The 21,479-nt window shown below is 38.9% G+C and overlaps 1 protein-coding gene across 1 annotated transcript in view; it reads left to right on the top strand.

The window, feature by feature from the left end:
• Nucleotides 1-208: 208 nt before the first annotated feature.
• FANK1 (fibronectin type III and ankyrin repeat domains 1) overlaps nucleotides 209-21,479 on the top strand; it is a 42,426-nt gene continuing 21,155 nt past the window's right edge. Inside the window, exons 1-3 of the mRNA XM_060766822.2 lie at nucleotides 209-319; nucleotides 16,606-16,777; nucleotides 18,415-18,539. Coding sequence (XP_060622805.2) covers nucleotides 295-319; nucleotides 16,606-16,777; nucleotides 18,415-18,539 — 322 coding nt within the window. The 5' untranslated portion in view covers nucleotides 209-294. The remainder of the gene's footprint in view (nucleotides 320-16,605; nucleotides 16,778-18,414; nucleotides 18,540-21,479) is intronic.

Genomic DNA, 21,479 nt, shown 5'->3' with positions numbered 1-21,479 from the left:
ATTTTATTCAGCCCTGTGGAAGGAACTTTAGAGGGAAAGCTCTGTGTGCTGTCAAGGGGCCAAGAGAAAGGCCTATGATGAAACCCTTTCCCCAAATGTGGCATTTCCTTGGCCCCATCCAAGTATCTGAGATCTGATCAGCCTTCCCTCCCTCTTCCCGGCCCCGCCCAACCGTTGCGTTACTATGGCAACGGGACGCGGCCTTGCCCACTGGAGGAAGCCTAAGGAGCCTTTGCGCATGAAGGCAGGCCTGCATCAGTGAAGGGGACGAGGGCTGAGAAAAGAGGGAGAAGGATGGCGGAGAAGGAAGGCAACCGGGGTGAGAACATCTGGGGTAAAAGGGGGGAGGCAGAGAAGGCAAAAGGGCTGCTTATTCTTAGGTCTTACTGTCGAAATATGGTCTCAGAACTGTTTGCCTCAATTAGCCAATTAAGTTTAACAGTAAAGGACAATACAGCATCCTCAGCATCATAATAGCGATTCAATACAAAAGCCAGCATAGTGATCTTGTGTGCTATGTACTAATCTTGTTGTGTCTATAACAACAGCAACAACAGACTGACAGAGTTTTGGAGCACAATACTGCTGAACTCACGATTGTGGAAAAACAAAATCAAAGTATGGATCCTCAAAGATCTTGAAGTCCTTGTGGACAACAAGTTAAACATGAGCCAGCAATGTGATGCGGCGGCAAAAAAACCCAATGGGATTTTGGCCTGCATAAATTGAAGGATAGTGTCTAGATCCAGGGAAGTCATGCTCCGCATGCTCTATTCTGCCTTGGTTAGACCACACCTGGAATATTGTGTCCAGTTCTGTGCACCACAATTGAAGAGAGATATTAACAAGCTGGAATGTGTCCAGAGGAGAGAGACTAAAATGATCAAGGGTTTGGAGAACAAGCCCTATGAGGAGCGGCTTAAAGAGCTGAGCATGTTTAGCCTTCAGAAGAGAAGACTGAGAGGAGACATAATGAGGGCAATGTATAAATATATGAGGGGAAGTCATAGGGAGGAGGGAGCAAGCTGGAGACTAGGACGTGGAACAATGGCTTCAAACTACGAGAAAGGAGATTCCACCTGAACATTAGGAAGAACTTCCTGACTGTGAGAGCCGTTCAGCAGTGGAACTCTCTGCCCCGGAGTGTGGTGGAGGCTCCTTCTTTGGAAGCTTTTAAACAGAGGCTGGATGGCTATCCGTCGGGGGTGCTTTGAATGCAATTTTCCTGCTTCTTGGCAGGGGGTTGGACTGGATGGCCCATGAGGTCTCTTCCAACTCTATGATTCTATCTATGTTGCAAGCCCAGGCGACAGCAGGATTGAAGAGAAACTACGGGAAAAGCTGACATGAGTTGAGGATTTAAAGGTCGAACTGCAAGAACTCTGCACAAGCCACTAAAGGTGGTCCTGGTAGTGATCGGTACACTGGGTACAGTGCCTAAAGACCTTGGCTTGCACTTAAAAACAATCGGCGCTGACAAAATTACCTTTTGTCATCTGCAAAAAGCCACCCTATTCAGATCTGCATGCATTATACATCGATATATCACACAGTCCTAGACACTTGGGAAGTGTCTGACATGTGATTCAGTACAAAAGTCAGCATAGTGATCTTGTTTGCTGTGTAATAATCTTGTTATGTATGAAATAATTACAGTGATAATGATAATAAATATTAGTTATGACCCCCATCCCTGATGGCTCAAGGCGAGATACAATAATTTAAAAAAACAAATGAACATAAAAATACAATAAATTACTAAATGACATAAATAATGTCTTGATGTATTGTTTATGTTTGTTGTTATACTGCTTAACTGTTTTTAATTTGCTTTAGGTATTGTATTGTTGTATGGTGTTTTGAGGTCTTGGCCTATGTAAGCCGCATCGAATCCTTCAGGAGATGCTAGCGGGGTACAAATAAAGTAATAATAATAATAATAAATACTAATGCTAGTGGCAAGGGGGTTGGACTGGATGGCCCACGAGGTCTCTTCCAACTCTATGACTCTATGAGTCGCCTCTGGCTGAGAAAGGCGGTATACAAATGTGATAAATAAATAAATATATTATATATAATATTAATAATGTTGTAATATAATATACTACAACTATTTATTTATTTCGTATCAAAAACATTGCATAAATTAATATAAAACTGATAAAAATAGAAGGTGTGCATGCGGCTAAGTATCTTTTTGACCAAAAAATGGGCAACAGCAACGGCATTGTCTGTAGCCTCCAACAATTCCTCCTCTGTATATGAGGCAGGGCACAATGGACAAGCATACAGATGCAGAGTTGTCTGTTCTGTTCCACAGTCACACAAGGTATGGGATTCCTTTAAGTAGTGCCATTTTGTCAGATTGTCTTTTGATCTGCTCACTCCGCTTCTGAGTCTATTCAGGGACTTCCAGGTTTCCCATTCTTGGTTTGCCTTATGATACAGTATTAATAGTGTACTATACTGGTAGTGTATTATATATATTGTGTTATAATATATAATGATTGTGTATTTTATATTACATGCAACATTACTAATAATATTGCAGTATAGTGGTATAGTACAATATAGTAATATATAATGCTAATATTGTGCTATGCTAATAATATATATTGTATATGCATATAATGTTGATAATAATGTTATAATGTTCTTTTAGGCAGATAAGAGAGCTTGCTTGAGATGCTTTGTGTTTTTTATCTTCAAATCCCAGCAGTCTAGACTGATGTTGCCCAAAAAATGAGGATATGGGAAGATTTAATGGAGATTTGTAAGCTTTATAGCAGGAGTGGCAAACCAGCTCAGCAGATGTTTTAGTTATAGATTTTCCATAATCCCCAACTGGATCATACTGCTGGGAATTGCGGTCCAAAAACATGGAGCACTGCAATTGCTTCCCACTACTCGTGAGGCTGGTGCGATCTGCCTGTATGGGATGGGGATAAGAAGGGCATTAAGAGTGTGAGTGTGGCGAGAAAAGATTATGCTTGACCTAGAAATGTTGGGGAAAAGAACTTGTGAAAAATCAGCATTAAGATTTTGTGCAGCGAGGCTTTTAATGGAAGAAGTGCTGGAGTCCTAAAAAAATACTAGCTGAAGAAACAGTTTCAGAGTTTCTGCATGGTTAATGGAAAGTGATATCAATATAATTAAATTCTAAGCCACTCAGAAAACGTTTTATTAACTTTTGGGTAATGCATCCTGAGTAGCTGGCACATAGTGTTATTGTCCGTTGACAGGGAACATTGGGCTCCATTATGAAAAACTGTTCCTTGAAAGAGGAACTAACAGAAAAGAGAAATCAATCAGAACTGCATCATTTGAGAAAGTGAGAATTTATCAACATACATTATATGCCTTTGAAGCCCAGTGACTAATTTTGGATCAATGAAGGCTGCATTTATTCTAATGTTTGTCCTTAAAAAGACTTTTCTCAACTTTTCTCTTGTTCTGTTGAAACCTGCATGTTTGAAGCTGAGATCTGCATGTTTAAAGCATGACTATTTACAGTAATTATGGCTTATACTAGAACTACTGTTCAGCAGTGGAACTCTCTGCCCCGGAGTGTGTGGAGGCTCCTTCTTTTGAGGCTTTTAAACAGAGGCTGGATGGCCATCTGTTGGGGGTGTTTTGAACGTGATTTCCCGCTTGGACTGGATGGCCCACGAGGTCTCTTCTAACTCTTTGATTCTAAATGAGTAAACCTTCCCACAAGATGACCCATACAGATCTTTGTGGGGAAAAAGAAAGCATGTGCATTTTCTGAAAAAAGAAAATAATGTTTGCAGAACAAAGAAAGATTAAATACGGGAGAAATAAACCACCTCTTACAGGGACAGAGAAGGGAGCAAGAGAGACGATTATCTTGAAGATTGATTCCAAACATTGATCATACAGAATTCTGTGTGTGGGTGAATATTATCCATCATACCATATCATGATACTTTTCATTTTTTATATCTCCCTATCCTTCACAGTTCTGTCTTGAGTTGTGATTTGTTTACTTATCACTCAGATGAAATGCTGGGGGGGGGGGGGGATAACTGGGAGGAGATGATTTGAAGATCATATATGCATGTGCAGTATACTCTTGGTATCTCCTGGGATTTGGTTCCCAGACCCACTATACACACCAAAATCTATGGATGCCTATGCCCCATTAATTACAAAGGCATAATAAAATGGTACCCCTTGTATAAAATGGCAAAATCAAGGTTTTTATTTAGACAGCCTTTATACTCCACTCTTGAATAAAAGAGGTTCCCAGAGGGGTTTATAGATTGTAAAATTGGCAGTTTCTTGCCCTCAGTCTTACAACCTACCAGGAAAAAAAATGGCAGCTGGGAAGGTAATTAAATCTAGCAAATAGTAGCTGTTCTTCTCTCCCTCTGAGAACATAGCAAAGGGAGCATACAACCCCCCCCCCCCCCCCCCCATTACGTCAGCTTCACTGGCTGCCAGTCTGCTACCGAGCACAATTCAGAGTGCTAGCTTTAGCCTATAAAGCTCTAGATGGTTCCCAGCCCAGCTTACCTGTCTGAATGTATCTCCCCCCATGAACCATCTCAGAGATTAAGTTCATCCAGAGAGGCCCTGCTCTCGGTCCCACTTCCTTCACAGGTGCAATTGGTGGGAAAGAAAGAGCCTTTTTAGTGGTGGCCCCTCAGCTGTGGAACTCCCTCCTCAGTTATATTAGATCAGCCCCTTCCATCCTGACCTTCAGAAAGAGGGTGAAAATGTGGATTTGGGATCAAGCCTTTGGCAAATAACACAGTGCAATAGATGGATTTGGATTTATGTGTAATGATTACCTATTACTATGATTGTGTTTAATGTGGTTTTATAGTTGTAATTGTAATATTTTACATGTTTTAATGCTCTTAATCTAGTTTAAATTTTTAATTGACATGTTTATCTAATTGTATATTGGATATATATTGCTTTCAAGGCATTGAATTATTACCTATGCTGTAAGCCACCTTGAGTCCCCCTTGGGGTTGAGAAAGGTGGAATTAAAAAAGTAAATAAATAAATAAATAGCAGTGATGACAATTTTGGGTCCTGGGCTGCGTCTGCCTACTCTTCTCTCTCTCCCTCCAGTATGGTTCCCAATCTTTGGGCCTCCAGGTGTCTTGGACTTCCACTCCCAGAAATCCCAGCCAGCTTACCAGTTATTAGGAACTGTGCCAGCTGAAGTCCAAAACACCTGGAGGTCCAAAGGTTGGAAACTACTGCTCCAAGGTCACTGTATTATTTATTTATTTATTTATTTACTTTGCTTATATACCGCTGTTCTCAGCCCAGGGGCGACTCACAGCGGTGTACAACACTGGAAGAACAAAATTCAAAACACAGTATAAAAACAATTCACAATCCAGCATTATACAAAAACATCGTCATTACTACGAAAACCATTCAGCGTCGTCTCATCGTCCAAACCACAATCCAGTATCATTTTCCGTTGTTCCATTCCTATAGTCATTACCAATCATTGCACTTCTTGTTCGAACGCCTTCTCGAACAACCAAGTCTTTAATTTCCTGCGGAATATTATCAGGGAAGGAGCCAGTCTAATGTCCACGGGAAGGGTATTCCACAGCCGAGGAGCCACCACCTCAAGTGACTCTTGGGATAGACAAGGGCTGGATCTTGGGCCCACTAGAGTTGTGTCTGGCTGCTCTTTTCTTCCACTAAGGCCTTAGCAGTGTAAGTACCCAGAAGGATAGTGATTTTTTAAAAAGTGGGCCGATACTACCCATTACCCTTAATTGTAGCTTTAAGAGTGGATATTTCGTGTCGTGCAAATTACAGTATACTTGCTCACATTTTCTGTTCTCCACAACCATTAATAGTGCAGAGACTTGTCCATTTTTGCATTTGATAGGCATTCCTTTATTAGGGCTGTGATTCTACACACTCTGGTCCATTAATGGGAATTCATCTGAGTAAGGCTGAATAGGATTTTGAAAAAACATACTTTTGTACCAGTGTCTTTTGAAATCTGCTTGCTCAAATATCTGCAGAATTCCCATATTTGATTTTGAATCAGAGCAGAGTTGTTCAGGGAACTCAAGCTGGAGTACGTTAAAGCATTTTGAGCAGATAAATCCTCATTTTCAGTGATAAACTTTGCTGACATCTCTACTTCCAATGCTTAAATTGCTCCGAAATTATTTTTTCTACATGTCGTGCTCTCTTTTTGTCCAGTGTCTTTTAAATCCTGTATCTTGTAAATGCTAGAAAGAGGTCTCAATGTCCTTTGAACACTACTAATGAGAAGAGAGGATTATTTGATTTTTGTTAATTCATTTTAGCAAACTTTTATAATGTGATTAATAAGACAGATTCTGGGAAGCTAAAAAGCCATTTTTGCATTATAGTCGAAAGGAAATGTAGTCCTGGTTTTGTTTTAAAAGCCATAATTAAGAAGCTTCAGAGCATGACCTTACTCCCCTTTTCACATTTTTTTCTAGCGCACTGCAGTGAAATTAGGTTGATTAGAGCTATAGGCATCCGAATTGTTATGAGAATTACATACATTTATGCCATTTTAAAAGATAATTAGAAATACTATTCTATTCTGTCAGATCCATAGTATTTTCTCATGCAGGCTTTTTTATTATATTTAAAAATGATCTTCATGAAGTTATTCATTAAAATGCAACATATTCACTATTCAAAGCCTCCCCATTATGCAGGGCGTCATTAAATGAAAATTCCCAAGGGAAATGTCCTATACCCTGAAACATACCTCTTGGGAATTTTTATGTAATGTCATGTTGCATAACTGGGCGGTTTTTCATCATGAATATGAGAAGGGAGAAAACCTACTCTGAAGTCTGGACGAAGAAGTCCAGTTGGCACCCTTGTAGGAAGCAATCCTTTGCACATTTACTAAAGAGCAAAATTTAAGGTTTTTTTTTTCATGTCAGGAACAACTTGAGAAACCTCAAGTCACTTGTGGGGTGAGATAATTGGCTGTCTGCAAGGACTTTGCCCAGGGGACACCCGGATGTTTTACGATCCTTTGGGAGGCTTCTCTCATGTCCCCGCATGAGAAGCTGGAGCTGATAGATGGGAGCTCACCTTGCTCCCAGGATTTGAACCACCAACCTTTCAGTCAGCAGTCCTGCTGGTGCAAGGGTTTAACCCATTGTGCCACCGGGGGCTCTAATTTTAAGTAATACAATGGGACATCTGGGTAAATATTATTATTATTATTATTATTATTATTATTATTATTATTATTAATAATAATAACAAGAACTTTATTTATACCCCACTACCATCTCCCCAAGGGACTTGGAGCGGCTTACATGAGGCCAAGCTCCAAATCACCTGTCTCTACCCCCATATATATGTCTCCTTATGTGATGATTTATGTAGGTTGTGTGTGCTTTTATTTTATTTCTTTTTCATATTGACTGCTATTAATTTTTTTTTAATGGTGGAGAAGTGCCTTTTGCCCTTGCAATGGACTTTGGCTCCAAACTCTCTTTGTTAGCCTCATTATATCTGATAGTCATAGAAGCAAATTATTGTAATCAATAGTAAACAGATTAGCATGCCCAAGGTTGTGATAGCTTAATTGTGATAGCTAAATCATTTTATTTAAATCATGTGTGTTCTGCTTTTCTAGAGCTAGTTTTATTATATGAACCACTCAAGCTTTGCTCCCAAAGAAGTTCAGGGTATGAATTAAAAACAACAATATTAACAGCGATAAAATAGTGTTGACCTTAGAAGGAGTTAGATCAATGGCGCTAAAGTGATGAGTCTAGCATATCATCATTTTTCTTTAATTTTCAGCTGATGGAGTTATAGATCTTCTTAATTCTGTTGTTGAATGTAATCAAAGACGTTCTAGCTTAAGTAAAAAAAACCCCTTTACAATCTATAAATATAATGAAAGTGAAAATATGTATATGTGTGTGGCTGGAGTGTCCACTTACTCAGACAACCTCCTGCCTTCACAAACAGCTATAGCTTCCACTACTCAGGAGACACCAACGGTCCTCCCTTCAGTGACATTGCTGGTTATAGTGAGTGCCGTAAACATGTATAAAAGTCCTGCCAATGTCCTCCACAAACACAATACTGCCCACCCCCTAAGTGAATGCTTTCATACGGGGATAATTATATCCTAGATTTTATGTGTTTCCTCCACCACAGACACCTCAGTGTTTCTTACCCTTTCTATTGCATGACCCTGCCCACTGCTTCTCCCTTAACCCTTTCCTATTGTTCTCTATGGTACACAGCAAACAGGGGAATTGATCAGCAACGGAACATACTAGAGAGATTTGGGGAGAATTCACAATGATTTATAGGTATTGGGATGTATGGTTCACCTCCAATCTAAGAGCACTCTGAACTCCACCAATGATGGATCTGGAACTAAATTGGCACACAGAACCCCCATGACCAGCAAAAAATACTGGAGGGATTTGGAGGGATTTATAGGAGTTGTAGTTCATTTACATTCAGAGCATACTATGAACTCAAACAATGATGGATATAGACAAAACATGGCATGCCCAAATTTGAATACTGGTGGGTTTTGAGGGGAATTGGTCTGGACATTTTGGAGTTGGAGGTACTGGGATTTATAGTTCACCTGCAATCAATGAGCACTCTGACCTTTTCCAAAAATGGAATTGGATCAAACTTGGCACACAGTGCCCCCATGACCACCAAAAAATACTGGAGGTCTTTGGGGAAAATTCGCCTTGATTTGGGGAAGTTGTAGTTCACCTACATCCAGAGGGCAATGTGAACCCAAGCAACGATGGATCTGGACCATACTTGGCACACAGACCTGACATGTCAAAATTTGATTACTAGAGAGTTGGGGGGGGGGGAGGGGATGGGGAACTGACCTACCTTTCTGAGAGTTATAGTTTAGCCACAACCAGAAAAACTGTGACCTCCGCCAATGATGGACCTGGACCAAACTTGGCACATAGAACCCCCATGACTAACTCAACCTACTGGAGGGTTTTGAGGGGACTGACTCGCCATAGTGGGAGTTGTAGTTAATCCTACAGCCAGAGAGCACACTGAACCCCACCGATGATGCATCTAGAACAGTGGTTCCCAACCTGTGGGTCCCCAGGTGTTTTGGCCTACAACTCCCAGAAATCCAAGCCAGTTTACCAGCAGTTAGGATTTCTGGGAGTTCAAGGCCAAAACATCTGGGGATCCACAGGTTGAGAACCACTGATCTAGAACAAACTTGCCCAACATAACAAACTTTAAGTACCGATGGAGTTTTTTTGGGGTTAACCTGTCATGATGTGAGTTGTAGTTCACCCACAACCGTATGCATTTTGTACAATTAAAAACTGATTTTTTCAAATAACCCAGACAACACCGGGTACCTAAGCTAGTAGAGAAATATGAATGTGGTACTGCCAGTATATTATAAATGATCCAAAAGTTAATGTGAATAATCCTAAAGTCTTACAGTTTGAATTGGGGATTTCTGATTGGTTTCATGTTTTAAACCTATGAGCAGATAAGGAGAATTGCTTCAGATTTTTATTTGTCATTTGTGAGCAACCAATTGAGCATTCAAACTTAGAAGTTACCTGTCTTCATTTATTTAAGAAATTGTTATATTAATGATTAACTACATAAGAAAGTAGTGCACAATACTTATGAAGGAAACCAGGTGATTGAGGACCATAAAGTGGTAAACATCAGCATTTGCCTGTATTTCTTTCATTGTAGAACGTTGCTTTTTTGTAACAATAGAATATCTGTCAGCTGTTGATTGTGACCTATTCTATAAGTCATGTTAGAACTTTGAAATGACACCTTGTAAGCCTCCTACCGCATCTACTTCAAAAGCTGTATGTAAAGTGATTTTCTCATCATGCTGATTTATGTATTTATATATTGAATTACTTACCTCTTGTAGTTACTGCCAACAGAGACATTCTGTATATTAGGTGTCTTGTATTAGGATGTAGACATTTATGTTTTAAAAGGACAATAAGCTTATTATCAGGTTTTCTTGTAGCACTTCCAGGGGGAAATGCTTTCCCCATTTCTGTTAGATTTATTTGGAACCAGATTATAGAGGTGTGCAATTTGGCAAAAAGGCATCCCGTTTCAGGGTTCAGTGTCAGCTGACCCCTCATTCTGGGAAGTTACTCAAATGGGGAGGGGTGTTACCGTTTTCAGCTAGCAAAGATTTGTCCCATTGGCTACAATGGAAAATTTTAAAGGCTCAATCCTCCATCATTTTAAAGAAGAAGAAGAAGAAGAAGAAGAAGAAGAAGAAGAAGAAGAAGAAGAAGAAGAAGAAGAAGAAGAAGAAGAAGAAGAACAACAACAACAACAACAACAATAGCTTTATTTTTCTACCCAGCCTCCATCTCCCCAAGGGGACTCGGGGCGGCTTACATGGGGCCAAGCCCAGGCAACATACAGATTAAAAGCAAAAACAACAGCAAATTACAAATTAAAATAGCGCAAACAGCATAACAGTAATAAACAAGTATCAAGCAACAGCAAACCAGTTTTTTTTTGGGGGGGGGGGGAAAGGAAGCCAACATACGGATTGATTAAAGGGTAAATAGTTCAATAAGGTGGATAGGAACATTAATGGCACATGAGATATCATGGGAACAGAGCAATTAAACAGGATCAGGATCGCCTCAGTTTAATTTACTTATATGAATAATGATGTAATATAGGAATTCAGGTCAAATGGTGAAAACAGATCACGGTACAATCGTTTGTCATAGGGGTCATCAGTCGAAGGCACAATGCAACATCCATGTATTTAATTCCTTACAGAATGTGGCTAGGGAGGGTGCCTGCCTAATCTCCCTGGGGAGGGAATTCCAGAGACGGGGGGCCACCACCGAGAATGCCCTCTCCCTCGTCCCCACCAACCGCGCCTGAGACGGGGGTGGGAGCGAGAGAAGGGCATCCCTGGAAGATCTTAAGGACCGTGTTGGCTAGTAGGGGAGCAGGCGGTCGCGCAGATAGGCAGGGCCTGAACCATTTAGAGCTTTATAATTGATAACCTGCACTTAAATTGGGACTGGAAACTTATTGGCAGCAAGTGGAGCTGTTTAAACAGTGGGTGTTGACTGCTCCCTGTAACTCCAGTTAACAACCTGGCCACTGTCCTTTGCACCAGCTGTAGTTTCCGAACCGTCTTCAAGGGCAGCCTTACATAGAGTGCATTACAGTAGTCTAATCTTGAGGTAACTAATGAGTGGACCACCATGGTAAAGTTAGATTCCTCGAGGTACGGCCGCAGCTGGCTCACAAGTTTGAACTGTGCAAAGGCCCTCCTGACCACCATCGACACCTGAGCATCAAGCATCAGCACTGAGTCCAGGAGGACCCCCAGTCTGCAGACCTGTGTCTTCAAGGGGAGTACAACCCCATCAAACACAGGTTGCGACCCTGTACCCCATTAGGCTGAGAGACTGACCTGGAGGACCTCTGTCTTGTCAGGATTCAATTTCAACCTGTTGGCCCTCATCCAGCCCATCACAGCGGCCAGGCACTGGTCCAGGACCCCAGGGGCTTCCTTGGATTTTGGTGGAAAGGAGTAGTAGAATTGCATGTCATCTGCATAGAGATTGCAACACACTCCAATGCACTTTAAAGACTGTCCGCCCCATGCAAGTGCTGTAGGGAAAGCAAGTTCTCGGCAGCATCCTCTCTGGAGGAGGAGTCTAGGAAACTGTTCCTCAGGTATATTGCAGATTTAACCCCTTCCACTCTAGGAACCAGATAAAATCCTATTGCCAGGCTTTTTGACTCCCTCCTCTCTGTTCTGTTTTTGGAGATTATGTAAAATGGCCCACCGAATACTGCAAATCATTTTCGTTCAAACCAATTTGGTCCAAGCCTACCAGATAAATGTGATGTATACATTGCTAGTTTAGTAAGGAATGCTGTTTATGAATATAAGCAGGTTACTTTGGATAAAATGTTTAATTGATGCTTTCTAAGATAATTAATCATTCTTTTTGTAGTGCCTTCATTAGCATAATGCGAACAATACAAATTTAATCAGTTCATTGAAAATCAGCATGCATTCGTTGTTCACCACAAGTATCTAGGCTATTTTAATATGACGTGTTATTTTTTACAATGACTTTATTTATTTGCAATATTGTCTCTTCAGCCACAAAGGCTGAAGTGGTTTACAGGTTTACTTTACAGTCTTAATAAGAGAGGATACTTAAGGGAAAAATCAGGCATATTTTACTTCTGATATTAAGGACATTTAAGGCATACGATTAGGCAAATTTTCTGTATGAAGACTAACATGGCTTGGCTCAGATGCATAAAAACAGACACTAGTTCTCCAGTAAATTCATGATGAAGGCTCTATGTTTATATAGTTAGCAGTTCTTTAATGTATCTGTGATTACAAGAGACACTCTGGATTGAATTTACATTGGTATTACAATATAGTATCCCTACACAGATATGATCTCAGAACAAATAATATTTTGCAGAAATAAACTTGCATATGAAGTTTATGTCTTTTCTGCAAGAATTTCTCTTCCCCTCTCCCCCACTCAAGATTGTTTTCAATTGTTACCCCAACTCTTTGAAGACATTTTGAGGGATATGCAAAGGGCTGTAAGGAAGGAGAGAGTTATTCTGACAGAAAAGCACTGTTGGGTACAAATTATTGGTTTAAATATTAGTATCCTGCCCTTTGTCTGAAAATCTAGAAATCAACTTAGAACAAAAACAGTAATTGTATTGCACATATATTCATTTTATTTAGGCAACAGTTTAGAATCTATTGTGTGCAATCACATTTTGTGTGATTATTAGTCAAGTGGTAGAATAAGCACCGTTTTGGACTGCGATATCCAGAGTGTTCAGGGAGTTGAAGCCTAAAAATAACTTTACTGAACTCTGGAATCACTATCTGTGGAATTAATATAGATAGTTTCACTTATCCACAGTTTCACTTATTCACTTAGAGCAGTGGTTCCCAACCTTTTTTTTGACCAGGGACCACTCTCCAACATTAGTACTAAAAGCGTTACCAATAAGTTTTTGGTCAACTTTAGATTTGGTTTGGTTATTTGAGATGCTGATTCAGAAAATTGCATTGGATAAACTACATCGGCTCTAGTTTCCGATAAGAACATATACCATTCAGTAGTCACCATCTCCTCGCTGCCATATTTAATAAGCTTCGGCAGTATAAGAGGGTTCCGTGAGACTAGTAGCTCTTGTTGCAACGATATTGTAATGGTGAGGCCGCGGACCATATTTTAGTTCTTGTGGACCAATAGTGGTCCATGGACCACAGGTTGAGAACCACTGACTAAGGGCGTCCTGTACAAAATACACTCTTTTCTTGGTACCAGTGTTGTTTTTCCCATTTAAAATAGTAGGATTTGTTATTTTATGTATTAATTGAAAGTCTGGGAATGTATTCCCTTCAGAAAAGAGTGCTTGTACTGTCCTGAAGCAGCTGTGTGTTTGATAATGCACTAGCTATGTGTTCCACATCAAGAGCTTTCCACTGTTTTCCTGTGGACAATGAAGTAGAATGAACATCTCAGGACTACCTGGTTTCTATGCTTAATAGAGTGATTTAACTGCTTTCATAAAAGGTTCTGTTGGATTGAACATTGACGTATTCAAGATACGAGATCCGATTTTCTTTTAGGGGCCTCTTCTATGTAATTGGCAATCTGTCATTTCCAGATGGGACATATGTGTCAGGAGACAATGTTATTTGCGGCTAAATTTCTACCTTTTTTAAAAAGAGAGATTTAAATGATATTTTGCCAATCATGCAATGTTTCAAGCTATTTCATTTCCTTTACTACAAGAGTCTCAAGTATTTTATTCCTACCTCAAAGTTGAAGGCTATCTTTTTTATTAACCCCCTGCAACTGATAGATGCCCCATTTACACTCCGTATAATGAACTGAACTTCATTATATGATTCTACACTGACCACATACTACAGTTTTAAACTGCATTATGTGGGAGTGTAGATGGGGCCGGATTTAAACAGCACATGAACTGTATCACTTGAAGTAAGTAAGCCCAGTCCCTCACTTAGGATGTTTTTGTTCTCTTCTGCATTTTCCTCTATTCATTGATCAGATTGATTAGTGCGTGGTGTTTGATTTTTAAGCCTGAGGACATGTTTCCTTTGTGTTACAATGCTGGAGATTAATGTAAAAAATATCCAGAAATGTGATGCAAAAGTGGTGAATTGTAATGAAAATATGTTTGTGTTTGTAAGTGAAACTGCAGTTGCTCACATACAGAGAAACAGAGGCTCCTTCCACACAGCTGAATAAAATCCCACATTTTCTGCTTTGAACTGGAATATATGTCAGTGTGGACTCAGATAACCCAGTTCAAAGCAGATATTGTGGGATTTTCTGCCCTGATATTCTGGATTATATGACTGTGTGGAAGGGTCCAGAGATAGAGATAGAGAGAGCAGTGTGTGTATGAGAGTATATATCATGTTCCTGCTTGGAAAGTAAGATAAAAATCTTACCTAATAGAACTATTCCCAGTTCAAGGTGAAATAGGGATTATTCTTTCTCATTTATTTAGGCATTCTAAGGAACATTTAGTCTATCCTACATGCTTCTAGCAGAGCAGAGACTCACAGTGACTGGCTGTGAATAAGGACACCCAAATGCAATTTCACTGTTTTGAGCTTCCATTGAACTGTTTTAGGCCTGAGGAACCCTCTCTTCCACAGTTGTTAGAAGTTACTTCTTGTTGTTCTTTTTAAAAAGCTCTTCATGGGTTGCATAAGCAGGGACTTTTAAAAATATGTAAAATTACTTTGCAACTCCAGAGGGATTGGAGGGGAACTGAATTCCCTTTATTTTAACGGAGTATAGCCTTTCAGGTTCTTCTTGGGTGTCACTCCTAACTCCCAACAGTTGTCCACATTGGATTTAGAGCTAAGAGTCATCCTTCTGCTCTTTACTGAGAGGCAAAAGAGTCAAGAAAACATCTTAACCTATTTGGACAGTTGTTGCTTGCTTGAATATTTTAGTGCCATTTTTGTTTTGTTATATTTCATGTTTTTATTTTTGTTATGTCAGTTCTTGTTTTTTGCAAAGGGAAGTTGATTGTAGATGGAAAAGATTCTTTTGTACTAAGTTATTCTGTTTAAATAATTGGTTTTAATAATTCAAAAAGATTATTAAAAGTGGAATCATTTCTGTTTAATGTTTTATGAGTTTCAGGCGACTTCAGAAAAAGTAAATAAAACTCCAGAACTGACTTTGTTGCAAGATATTATAATGCTGACTTTCTTAGACCTTCGGTTGATATAGGTTTTTTAAAAAGAATTGAGCTAATATTTCTGAGATCCCTAGAAAAGGACCGTGAATAAAGCTTTCCCCATCACATAATAGATTTTCCTGTAAGATGTAACTATGTAAATAACTTTAATAATAATAATAATAATAATAATAATAATAATAATAATACTTTATTTATATACCACCCTATCTCCCCAAAGGGACTCAAGAGTGGTTTGCAGACAAAAGTAACAAAGTGGCAAACATCCATCGTGAAAACAAACAAACAGCAAATAAAACAATTGGAGCTGTGGTGGCTTGGTAGAGGGTGATCGCGGAGCCCTCCTAGATCTCTTGGTGCTATGGCGGTCTCAAGGAGGGCAATGGTGAGGTCTATTGGTGCTGCGGCAGCCTCAAGGAGGGCGATATGAGAGTCCTCTTGGATTCATTGGTGCTACGGCAGCCTTGAGGAGGGTGATGGTGAGGCCTTCCTGGGTCTGTTGGTGCTGTGGCAGCCTCAAGGAGGGCGATGGTAATGCCCTCCATGGTCTGTTGACACCACAGTGACCTCAAGGAGGGCGATGGTGAGGCCTTCCTGGGTCTTTTGGTGCCATTGCAGCCTCGAGGAGGGCGATGGTGAGGCCCTCCTGGGGTCATTGGTGCCATGGCGGCCTTAAGGGGGGTGATGGTGATGCCCTCCTGGGCCCATTGGTGCCGTGGCAATTTGATACAGTACATATCTAAGACTTTAAACTGTGTACAGATATATAGCTGTCTTGAATATCTACTGGTACCCTCTAAACTCATTTTAAGACAACAACAAAAACAAAACCCTTTCAATTAAAGTTATTTGTATATTAATATCTTAGTGTGGGTTGGGAATTTTGCTTTTTTGATCCTATTTCTTCCAAGATTATATTTTTTAATCCAAGATGATCTGTAGGCCTTTAAATGTTCTCATCATGTTTCTGTTTCTTGTTTAAGTATAGTTTTGATGTCGTAAAACCCAGGTTCTGAACAGCACAGTTGAACTAAAGATACTGTTTTCTTAATTTAAGTATTTTGTTGACGATTTATGTTCAGATTTATTACAATGAATGAAAACTGTTTCCATTTTGAAATAGTTTATTCAGACAAAGTGTTAGTATACTAACAACATAGTAGAATCGTTTATAAGATGAACTCAAACAAGAAATAATTAATTGAGTCTCCATGATTTCTCCCAGTAATGCTTTGTGCTTTTCAGTGCAGTACTTGAGAGATGTTTTTTCTATTGTTGTATTAAGGATAACACTTCGATGTGGTTCATTTACAGAAAGACGCTCCATCTTAAAGCCACAGCCTCCAATTGTAGGCCATGTGAGCCATCACAATATTCAGTTAAGTTGGGACTTGGAAGAACAACGAAAGGGTCCACAAGAGCAATGGTTAAAAATTTCAGTTGAAGAAGAGGATCGTAAGTTAAATAAATATAACCTAGTATACACGTAAGTGTGGTTTTACTGTTATCTTTTCTGTCAACTGTATAAAAAGTGGAGAGAACAATTCAGTGACATAAATTGCCAAAATCTGTGCTTCTAAGATCACTCTGAAGAATATCAGTGAAGTGAATAGTGATTTGTTGACTCAAGGGAGAAGGATCTCTGTTCATGGAAATTAGTCAGAATTGTTTTTATAGAGCTGAATCTACACTGCCATAAACTGCAGTTTGGAACTGATTGAACTGCATTATATGCATCTTCGGTGTTCCAAACTGCATTATATCGCAGTGTAGAGCCAGCCTGGGGTGCATGGCATGGGCCACACAATTTACCTCTCCCCATGAGTCTCCTGATTCGTCTTGTTCTAGCTTCAGCTAAACTGCACCATTCTTTGTAGAAAGCTTACTTAACTGTGGAACAGGTTTGGGATATTTCACAGTAAAATAATTCACTTTCTGAAACACACTAGATTTGTGGATTATTGTGTTCTTTATTATCTGCGGCCTTTCACATTTGCAAAGCTAATTTATCCATTTTTAAAATACTGAATATGAATTGCCTGTACTGCTACATAGGCTTCCAGCGGTTCTCTGACTGCAGTACTTGTTGCTTTGGGTCACCATGAATTTCTTCACCACCAGAAAGATTCTATTTTGAAGTAGTCACTAGGTGGCAGAATGAGACTGCCTGAATACCATGTATGTCATCATTTGTCAAGCTAACTATCATATGCTACCACCATTTTAAAATTTTTTAAATATTTTAAAGATTCTTTAAAAAAAACCAGTCTCCTTACAATGTCAGATACTTGAAGGGTTTTGTTTGCTTTTTTTATGTGAACACATGACAAATTCTTTATGATTCTGATAGCCTTCACTGGCCTAAATCCAATAAGTAGTCCTAGAGTAGTTCCATTTAATCAGTTGAATTTACAAAAGTGTTGATTCAGTAGTAGCTACCAATTGTTTGAAGGATCTACACTACTTAAGACTAGCAATTAGGTTTAGGACTCTATTGCAAAGAGGGAAACATTAAATTAGAATGATCAGGTCTGCCTTTTTACCCTTGAAAAGGGTGTTCAAACTGTGTAGTTGATGATGCTTCAGTAAATGATCTCTCCTGATTTTGAAGTCAGCTGACTCTTTTGGACCTTATGTATTTATGTAAGCATGAGGTTTGTTGTGCATCTGTTTTGCAGGAGTCACATAAAAATATTTGATTTGTTGTGCAATAGGGGCACATAGTTTCACAGTAACACATATATGGTTGATGGTAAATGCTGTTATTATTCTGTTGTTATTAATTGTCTGAGAGAATTAACTTTAAAAATGCATAGTGGGTCGCTGTGAGTTTTCCGGGCTGTGTGGCCATGTTCCAGAAGCATTCTCTCCTGACGTTTCGCCCACATCTATGGCAGGCCTCCTCTCAACTTGTGAAGTCTGCCTGCCATAGATGTGGGTGAAACGTCAGGAGAGAATGCTTCTGGAACATGGTCATACAGCCCGGAAAACTCACAGCAACCCAGTGATTCCAGCCATGAAAGCCTTTGACAAGACAATGCATAGTGGTCCTAAACATTTGAGAATGGTTTTAAAAATAAGTTGGGAAAGATCTTACATTCCTCTTTTTTTATCTTTTTGAAGTGGATATGCTCGACAGCATGTTGTGGAAGGTCTTGAACCTAGAACAACCTACAGGTTTCGGCTTAAAGTCACAGACCCTGCAGGAGACTCTGCTTACAGTTCACCTGTTTGTGTAACCACAAAAAGTAGGTTTACAATGTATTTTAATAGATAAATATTAATAATGTCAAAAGGTATGCACAGAATAATAGTAGGTGTTAAATGGAAAGTCGAAGTACATAACAAGACATTTAAACTGCAGGACTGTTCCCAATGTAGGCATTATTTATACGGTATCTTGTTAGGGCTGCATTTTAGACTTCCTTTGCATTTGATATTCCTCACTATTCTCTAAAGAAAAATATCTTTGTCTTAAAATGTATGCTAGCTTTTTTGATGTCAGCTTCACATTATTCAGATGGCTGCTCAAAATAGAAAATAGGACAAGAAGTCTCATCAGCCACATCAAGTTCTATAGCTTTTTAATAAACTGCTAGGCATCTAGATAGTGTTTATTATCCAAGAGTTGAGTCCATAAAAATGTTTTGCTGTGCTATGGTTAGCCTTGTTTTCTGTCCCCTTACGTCAGCATAGAAGTCAGTCTCCAGGCTTACCCAGATACTTTATTGCCTGCAGTCAGTCATAAGATCTAGGGCAGAACTACATGGCCACTTAAAAGTGGCTAAGAAACATCTCTATGGTGTTTGCATTATACATGGGATCTTCTTGCTTCCAAAATTGGACACAAATACTTAATCAATTTAGGGAAAGTTGGGGAATGCCGTGGAGCTTCCTTGAAGCTTTGTCAACACCCCACACTTTGAGTTAGTATGTTTGGGATTTTTTAGATGGCTCAGGCTGGATCTTGCCCTATATTCCAGGATCTGATCCCAGATTATCTGATCCCAGATTATCTGGCAGTGTAGATTCATATAATCCAATTCAAAGCAGATAATTTGGGATCAGATCCTGAGATATAGGGCAGTGTAGATCCAGCCTCAGTTGTCTGCCTTGGTGCAAAGTAACAAATTGTCATGGGATGTACAGAACACAATTGTGGTTCGTGTCAAGCTAGGTGTCACAGAAAGTTGCCTGATGAAAAATAAAATATCCTGACAGTGTTTCAGAACAGGTTGTACCCCAAGACATGAAAATATGAATCATGCATACTAGGTGAATCTAAAGAGTAAAAAGCCATGGAATGTGGGAAGTACAAATTGTGTCAGACTGTAATTTGTATTGATTAATGTCAAAGAATTTTATTGTGACCCATACATGAGTACGATTGCTTTGAATGTGATTTGCAGTACCAAGAATCTTATGAAAATAAATAAATTGGAATTTCCTGTAAATATTTCAGCACTGCAAGTATTGCTTCTGAAATTCATGGCAACAGAGGGTTTAAGTTTAAGAAGGTTCACCCCATGACGGTTTTGGCTAGCTTTCGTAAAGGTTTAATTGAAACAAAATATATCTGGATCCTATTGCATGGCTTAGTATTTAGTTGTATACATTACTTAGTATTGCAATGCAAAAACCTTGATATAATATACTCTCATAGTTCAAGATTAACATTCTTGAATTCAAATTTTTGTTTAAATGTGAGGGGTTAAGTGTTGGATATGATCATGGTTTACTTTAGCATTTCATTTCCCATGATTGTTGTCTAAACAGCACAGAGAACTTCAAAGAAGCCTGAATAATTATAAGGCCAGTTTTTTCCTGCACAACATACAGCTTTATTATATGTAAATATTCTACTTTATTCATATTCATATTTCATAGCTTCATTGTTTTAATGTGCAGGCTAAGAATATGCACATTAAAACAAAATGCCTCTTTTGGTTTTGAAATTTGCATTCAACCGAAAAGAGACTTCATAAATCAGAAAGGAAAGTACTATGAAACAGGGTGTGATGCCTCTTTTTTTTTCCTCAGGTAAAATACAAGAAAGTCTTTTTTAAATGAGGCGTGCAATTTTAATCAATTGGTCCTGAAAATAGAAAGACAAACAGCTGCTGCTTGTTAATTGGAGAATGTCTTCACCAATGAGTTCATCATTTATTCATAGCTTTCAATAGAGTCTTCAGTTCCATAAATAAACTTCTTATTGCCCTGAACATCTGCAACCAAATGGTTCCTTTATAAACATTAAGGATTTATTTTAGAAATAAAAAGCCTGACCTTCACCTGTCCACATTTCCCTTGTATATTCAGCAGTTGTAGTTGTTGTGTGGACCCAATTTCAATGAGTAGTTTTGTCAGCCTCGCTTAAGCTGCTCATCAAAAAGTGTTTATTTTGTGTGGATTTTTGCAAATATAATTGCAGAGAGATAACAAAATATATGTGGTTGAAATTCATTGATTTATTGTAGCCTTTATTCCTTTAATTATTTCATTTTAATATAATTAAACGTTCTATTCCTACAACCCCCCTGCCCCCATTGTTGTGTACTCTTACAAAAACAGACATTTTTTGTGGGATTAGCATACCCGTACAGAAAGTAGGGATGAAAAGAACATGAAAAACATCGGAAAATGGATGGAAAACATGTTTTTCAAGCATTGAGAAGTCCGATGAGAAGAATCATGGAATGATGAGCATCTCTGCAGTTTGGAATTTATTCTGTGCAGAATTCTCACGTGATTGTTTTGTGCAAAAAACAACATTTTCTGCATTAAAAATATTACATCAGCATAAATATTAATTCTAGGAGGGGGGGAGCTGTTTGCCATTCAAAACAAAAGCTGTAATTGGGTTTTTCTTCTGCATGAAAATTGTACATGGTTGATTTGCACAGAAAATTGCATTCCTGTGCATGAATTAATGTTTTTGTGGTGAAATATTGTTTTCCATGCAGAAAATGCAGTTTTTTTTTCCATAGAGTAAGTCTTGAATTGTGAATAGTCTTTGGAAACTGTGCAGTTTTTGAAGGTTTTTTCATAGTGGGAAGAAAATTGCTGCCAATGCGAAGCAACTTCATGAAGAATTATGATATTTCTTAAATTCTAAGATGTACTCTTCTCATTCCCATCCCCATAGAAACATCACCAAAAATGAGGAGCATGTTAGAATAACGGGTGCT

This window comes from Anolis sagrei, chromosome 3 (genome assembly GCF_037176765.1).
Source record: "Anolis sagrei isolate rAnoSag1 chromosome 3, rAnoSag1.mat, whole genome shotgun sequence".
In the NCBI taxonomy this organism is placed as follows: domain Eukaryota; kingdom Metazoa; phylum Chordata; class Lepidosauria; order Squamata; family Dactyloidae; genus Anolis; species Anolis sagrei.
The sequence above is the reverse complement of the archived record's forward strand: the minus strand, read 5'-3'. Positions and strand labels throughout refer to the sequence as shown.